This window comes from Azolla caroliniana, unplaced genomic scaffold (genome assembly GCF_043228905.1).
Source record: "Azolla caroliniana isolate FFs.n. ecotype wild unplaced genomic scaffold, voAzoCaro1.0.p SCAF_144, whole genome shotgun sequence".
NCBI lineage: Eukaryota > Viridiplantae > Streptophyta > Polypodiopsida > Salviniales > Salviniaceae > Azolla > Azolla caroliniana.
In genome coordinates, this window is record NW_028230579.1 from 57024 (window position 1) to 64390 (window position 7367).

Below are 7367 nucleotides of genomic sequence, written 5' to 3' on the forward strand. Positions count from 1 at the left end.
CTTGTAGATTTCACATTAGATTTTGGTCACTTTGATTAGATAATATCCACTCTCGAGTCTCAACTCACGTAAATTTATTGAATACAATTTATCTTATTTAGCTCAAAATTGGTATATTATGCCACTCTTAGATAGTCTAAAAATGGGTATACCAAAACTAGAGTAAACTAATAGCATGGGTAGAACTAATTATATAAAAAAGCCTTAGTGCACAAACTACTTTTAGTTCATGACAGTTAAATTTACTTTTCAATGGTTTCCCGCCGCTTCTTTTAGTGTTGACAAATAAAGATTATTATATAAACAACCTATATAAATGTCTAGTTTTAAGGAATCACAAGTTTGAGTGGGGATTGTAGAACACTCGTTATGATTTGGTAAGGTGAATAATGCAAGGAAACCTTCAAATGCCACACTAATAACCAATTATAATCAAAAGTTGTTGACCAACTAACACTCAAACTTTCGAGTGTGCTAATAAGTGCCTTCCTTAAACACATCATATTGCTCGCGACATAACATGAGGACAACCACATCACTTGACAATTGTGTAGGTATGGAGGGCGGGTTTGCATATCACTATTCGATGGGAAATGAGAAATGGGTTCTTATTTGATGGAGACAATCGAGGAGTAGAACCACCACATAGATGAGAAATGGGTTCTTATTTGCTGGGGGTATAGTTCGGTACTACCACGAGTGTCAACGGTGTGTGAATGTTCACAACCATTAATGTGACGTTCAAGGTAGGGTGGACATCGAGAAGAAGCCTTGGGACGGTTTAAGGAGGGTGACACAAATATTTGTGGGTTGAATGGAGTTGGGACATTTGAATGGCTAGGTGTAAATGTGACCCTTAGCTACATAAGAACATCTCTCTCTCTCTCTCTATTTTATTGTAATTACCTTACCCTAGTGGTAAGTTGTTAGTACTACAAGCATTGAGTTGTGGGTTTGAAACCTAACTTCCTCACCTCTCTATTATATACTTCTTATATACCTCGTATAAATTCACTAGATGCCAATGTGGAATGTAGGGGTTGAACCCATGACCACATGGTCTCCATCGGGCAACCTGGTTGAACCCACGACCACCTGGTCTCCATTGGGTAACCTTACCAACTGAGCTACATCCATCTGGGCTCTCTCTCTCTCTCCCCCCTTCACTCTCACTCTCACTCTCTCACACAGACACAAACACAAGACACATAAGCCCTCTCTCTCTCTCTCTCTCTCCTGCACTCTCTCCCCTTCACTCTCACTCTCTCACACAGACACAAACACAAGACACATACCGCTCTCCGACAAAACCAAGGTGGAGAGAGAGAGAGCGCTGGCAGCATCTGATTGGCTAGCTCCACATACAATGAGGGAGCGACACGCGTCGTCTCTTTCCTCACAGATAGTCTCTCTCTCTCTCTCTCTCTCTCTCTCTCTCTTCTGAATACACAGAAACCTTTTACCGGAGAAAAAGGAGTTCTTTTTTTTACTACATAAAACACCATTGATTCTCTTGTCTCTCTTCTTCTTCCCCTTCTTCTTCCATCGCTTCTTGATCCCCCTCTTCCTTTTCCCTGTTTCTCTAAACCTGCCTAGATCCCTCTCTTGTCTCTGTCTCTCTGAGTGCGTGCGTGCGTGCGTGTGTGCACACACATTACAGATGTAAAAGATCGGTTCCTTATGACATAACAAACGAGTCTATAGAATGCTACTATACAACACCATTAGGCTTCTTAGGGTTAGGATTTCTTCACGTGATCAGAACATTAGCAGATGGAGGAGATAGGAGGGGGAACATCAGAGGCGGGTGATGACAAGGGTTCAGTGCTGATCAAGACCTCAGATTTGGCTCCTGAAAGATCCACGGCAGAGGACGAAGGAGGATCAGCGTTAATAGGTGCGGCTGATTCCGCCGTGGCGACTGGGAATGTTGGATCAGGTCAACAATCAAACGAGCAAGAAGAAGGACAAGAAGAAGAGGAGGAGCAGGATCAGGAGCAGGAGCAGGAGCAAGAGCAAGATCAGGAGGAGGTTAGGCCTGTAAGTAAGGCAAGAATTGGAGTGAATAATGCGGAATCGATCCGGCGACCTCCGAGGACAGGGTGGAGATCGGTGTGCGGGAGGAGGCAAGACATGGAGGACACGTTTGCGATAGCACACAACTTCCTCTCTCTTCCGCATCGCAAAGGCTTCTCTGACCTCCATTTCTTTGGTGTCTATGATGGCCATGGCGGATCGCAGGTACCAAAAACTCTGTCTGAATCAGATCAAAGTCTCCTGTGCTTCTCTGTCTTTATCTAAAAGGGAGGTTTCATATTATGGTCTTTAGGTTGTCTGCCATGGTTATGTGCTGGCTATATCTGGTCTTTGGCTTTGCCCAAAGGGCTGTTGGTGCTTGTCCCTGTTATTTGGTAGCTTTTTAAAGAAGAAGTTGTTGCCATTGGCCAAATAGATATCTCTATCTAAGGGGTGTTTCATATGCTCCCAAAGATGGGGGTGGGACGGGGGCTGGGCCGTACCCTTACCTAAGAGATGCTTCCTATTTTTTGTCTTTGGCCTTTTGCCTTTTCCTTGCTTCCTTCGCTTAGGTGTCTTATGGTCCAATGTCCTTGACCCATTTTTATCCTACCCTTAACACTAGATTGTCGATTCAAGATTGTGGTCACCCACTTAACAGAATGAGATGAATTATGGAGGTTGTTTTCACACAAGCAAATATGCTCACATGGGCACCGGAAATGTGTCTATGTCTTGTTTTGTTTGGGTTTGAGTCCTTGAATTGTTCGAACTTATTAACTTGGTATTTGAAGTCCCACGTTGGAACCATTGAAATTTAAACCATGCTTAAGGGTTGTTTACTATATAGGCCATTTCGACATTATTACACTTTCCTTACTTGCCAAAGGGGGGGTGTTTCCAATGATGTATTGTGTTTGCTTGTGTCTAGGTGGCGATCCATTGTCGGGATCATCTTCACCTTGCACTAGCGGAGGAAGTCACCCGACAATGTGCCAATGAAGTCCAAAGGCATGTAAATGATGGGGAGCATGATCACGAAGTGTTGTGGGGGGATTGCATAAAGACCACCTTCTTGAGAATGGATTGTGAAGTGGGCTCTGGTGCAAGTAATAGTGCCAATCCTCTTCCTCCCTCATTAGGCTCAGTTGGTTCCACGGCTATCATTGCCGTGCTAAGTTATCATCATATCATCGTTGGTAATTGTGGAGATTCTCGTGCTGTGTTATGTCGACGTCGTCAAGCTATGCCACTTTCGGAAGATCACAAAGTAAGTCTTATTGCTGTCTCTCTATCTCACAATAATGTAGCTCTTCAATGCCATTTCAATTAGGTATTTTAATTGTGTGAGGTATTTTTGTTTTGCTTAATGACAAAATCTAAGAACTCTCAATAATGACTCCATGATCCTAACTTTAAAGTCCCTTGGCAAAGTTAAAGGTTGCCCCTTCCTAAAGCATTGGAAACACATGCGTGGAAACATTACGTTTCAAATTTTGCTTACATGTGGATCTACAAGAGATTGGTTTTATTTACCTAAGCTATTTGTTCATAAAAATAATTACTCTCGTCTTTAATAGGTTCTTAAACCTAATAATTATACATGAGAACCAATGGTCACATGTTTGAAAAGGGGAAACTTTAGTCATGGAGCAAATATCACAATCCTATATTTGTTCTAAAACGCAAGTAGTCTTGTCTTTAATCGGTTCCTAAACCGAATAATTATTCATGAGAAACAATGTTCACATGTTTGAAAAGAGGAAACTTTAGTCATGGAGGAGAATATCACAATCCTGCAATGGACATACACATGTTGTAAGTTAGGATCTAAAAAGAAGAGGCAATCTTTTTCTTTGACATTGATCATGAGCTATTGAACTTACCCGATTCGACTTATATTATGTTTAAAATGCTTCACTATGAAGATTCTATATTGTATATTGGAGTATACGTTTAGTAGTAAAATCTAGAGACGACATGCAATCTATAGGTGATCAAAGTAAATTAAGTGAGAATGTCAACTTTTAACCTAAAGACTACATAACAATTAAGTCTAGATTGCAAAGAATAGATGAATCACTTGACGACTCAAAATGGGATTGTTTTCATGTGATCAAGTGTAGTAGATGTTGTGTGGGAAATTGACTTATGAAAGAAGACTATTTTTGAAGTAGCAAAATGGCATTGTTTTCATTTGATTGAGTATGCTAGACGGTTAGGTTACAATTGTCAACAACTTAGAATCCATATAAAGATGGAAAAAAAGATGAACGTATTTTGATTGCAAATATTACATGCGGAAAGAGCGTTAGTCTCTTTTAAACAATAGAAACAATAGATGTCGATTGGATATACTTAGTGCAAACCTAGTTGTCATTTAGTGTTGGTTTTCTAACTTTAGATCACTTATTGGATACACTTTTTGTGCCTCATATTCTAGCTTTGGATAAATTAGTGAATACATTATACAGAAACAAAGATGCCACGTAGTGTTTGTCTTCTACCTAAATTACAATTGGATTGACTTTATGGGAAATTTCTAAAAACTGTCATCAAAGCATTAACGTCCAACGTGATTGTGGGGGGTCTCTTTTTCCTACCTCTCGATGATTTTTGGGCTCTTTTGGTTTGGCAAGCAACATGTTTGGCCTTTGTTAACTAAATCTGTGGGTGGAGTTTGCATTTTGCTCATAGGATGGATAAGTAGCAATTTACAAGCTTAAATGCATTACCATTCACTTACTCAATGTATTACTACATGATGTCTTATGTGTGAAAATTCTAAGTTTGAGATAATCGTTTTTTATTACTTGATTGATTAACTAGTCACCAAACCAAAACTCAACACTACTAGTTTTATGAGCATACTACTTTTACTAGATAGAATTGAAACACTACCAATTAAAAAACCCAACATTACAACTTTTATGAGCATATTACTTGAGTTAAAAAGAAACTCAAGAGATCATTAAGGAAGAATGAAATGCTAATGGCTATTCCATTGATGAGCATATGGGTCCAAGGCAAAATCCATGATCATTATGAACGACCATGACCCAATATCTTGTTAAATCTTACTTATTGAGTAAAAGCAAATCCAAAACTAAAATCTAAAAAATGGGAAAACCAAAATTTGGGCCTCGGTTTTGATTGATTGTTTAGCTTTTGTGTTTAAACCTAAAATTTTGACTTATCCCACTTGTGTTTGGGGACAAGTGTCTCATTGTTTGCTAAAAACGTAATTTGATTTTCTGAAGTCATTGGTCAGTTAAGAGATAACTGGAATAAAACTCGATACATATTTTATGATAACATTATTGCGTGTAATAAACATATGAGATTTCTAGAACACTTTGGCTCACAGTCTACAGACAAACTATCTTTGACAAAGCCCACAAGTGCAAACAAGTCAAACACACACACACACACATACACATACACACACACATACACATACACACACATACACATACACATACACACACATACACATACACATACACATACACGTACACGTACGTACACATGTACGTACACATACACGTACACATACACATGCACATACACATGCACATGCACATGCACATGCACATGCACATCCACATCCACATCCACATCCACATCCACATCCACATACACATACACATACACATACACATACACATACACATACACATACACATACACATACACATATGTATGTGCACATACAGATGCATATACTAACATGATATGATGCTTCGTGTATCAAATATGGAGTGACCTTTAAATTATTAGGAAGATGCATATAACCACATACATACATAATATGTTGAGCATCGTTGACAAAATGGGTTTTGTGTCGTGTGCATGTAAACAAACAACAAAATCAAAAGCCGGAGCGGGAGGATGAGATGGCTAGAATTGAAGCATCTGGCGGGAGGGTAATCTCATGGAACGGGTATCGGGTGCTTGGCATCCTTGCGATGTCCAGAGCTATAGGTGAGTGAGGCGGAAGGGGGGAGGGGGTGGGGTATTATTCATGCTATGGCGTTTGTGGGGTGCAGACATGATGATTGATGATATAGACATTGCGTTCGTTATTTCTTTTTGTCTCAGGCGACCATTACTTCAAGCCACACGTGATAGCCGATCCCGAAGTGACAGTCACTCGCCGGTCGGATGAGGACGAGTGCCTCATTCTCGCGAGTGATGGCTTGTGGGATGTGGTGACCAACCAAGAGGCATGCAACATTGCCCGGCGGTTCCTACGCGACCCACAAACGGCCGCTGCGGCCCTCGTGTATGCGGCAAATGAGAAGGGCAGCGGAGACAACATCTCCGTCGTGGTTGTTGATCTCCGTCGCCGAGATCGATCGTCATCATCTTCTTCTTCATCGTCATTCCCATCGTGAATGTTGTTCACGAAATGAGATGACCCAATCCTGACATTCGAGTGTGGGATCATTGTCACTTGCACTATGTGGTCGTCGGATTGTCCTTTTGCCATGTCATGCCCACAAATATCCCCCCACATTGATGTGAACCGACAACCCTATGTATTGCTGCCGCATCTCACCACACACCCAATGTTCTCTATGTATTATGCACCCCCAAAGGTATTTATTTTCCTAAATCCCACCTCTCGTCTTCCACCTTGAATTGATATTGACTCACATGCACCCCGAGATTTGTGAACAACTGACACATTTTGAACTTTGTCTCAAAAGAGCTTCACTCTCGTCCAATTCACTATTACAATTAGGTTTTAGCTTACTTTGCATCAATGCGTTTTTGCTACTTTGTGTGTAAATGCCCTTGCTAACACATACAAAGAAACCTTCGCAAAGAGAGGCATTGTGCATGTGAAAATGATGATGTTTCTAAACTCACCAAGTTTCCTATGTAAATTAACTCACATCAAGCCAACAAAGGTATTTATTTTTTCTTATTTGGACTTTTCATCGTCCTCCTTATAGTTGATCTTCATATATAACTTGATATCGGACGATGACATTTTGAATATCGTTAGAAAATTCTTCTCCTTGATATTTCATCTTTATAATTAGGGTTTATCATCTTTTGTATGTGTAACAAAAAGGCGTTGATAGAGGTTATATAATTCAAGGCTAGTTGTACACTCACCTATTGCCAACAAGGGGTGTGCACATGGTGGGCAACACATTAGGAGAATTCAGTTCCTAGCACACAAGTATGTAGTGACAAATATTTGGTTTTTACATGAAAAATGTTACTTAGTATTGGAAAATGGAGCCTCATGTGCCATTTTTTGGCCCATCCAATGAGTGAAAACCCTAGAATTCTATCTAGCTAAAAGTGTCACACTGTTTTTAGGAGTGGAACCCACT

At 40.2% G+C, this 7367-nt stretch overlaps 1 protein-coding gene across 2 annotated transcripts; it reads left to right on the forward strand.

The window, feature by feature from the left end:
- Window positions 1–1564: 1564 nt before the first annotated feature.
- On the forward strand, window positions 1565–6949 carry LOC147849030 (protein phosphatase 2C 51-like). Of its 2 annotated transcripts, XM_087337864.1 has the most exons (4): window positions 1567–2241; window positions 2948–3286; window positions 5895–6000; window positions 6118–6949. In XM_087337864.1, exons 1-4 carry the CDS (start codon window positions 1774–1776, stop codon window positions 6411–6413), a joined length of 1209 nt encoding a protein of 402 aa, XP_087193990.1. In that variant the 5' UTR covers window positions 1567–1773; the 3' UTR covers window positions 6414–6949. The 2 variants fall into 2 exon arrangements, with proteins under 2 accessions (XP_087193991.1, XP_087193990.1); XM_087337865.1 differs by lacking the exon at window positions 5895–6000 and having other exon boundaries at window positions 1565–2241; window positions 6118–6283.
- Window positions 6950–7367: the final 418 nt, after the last annotated feature.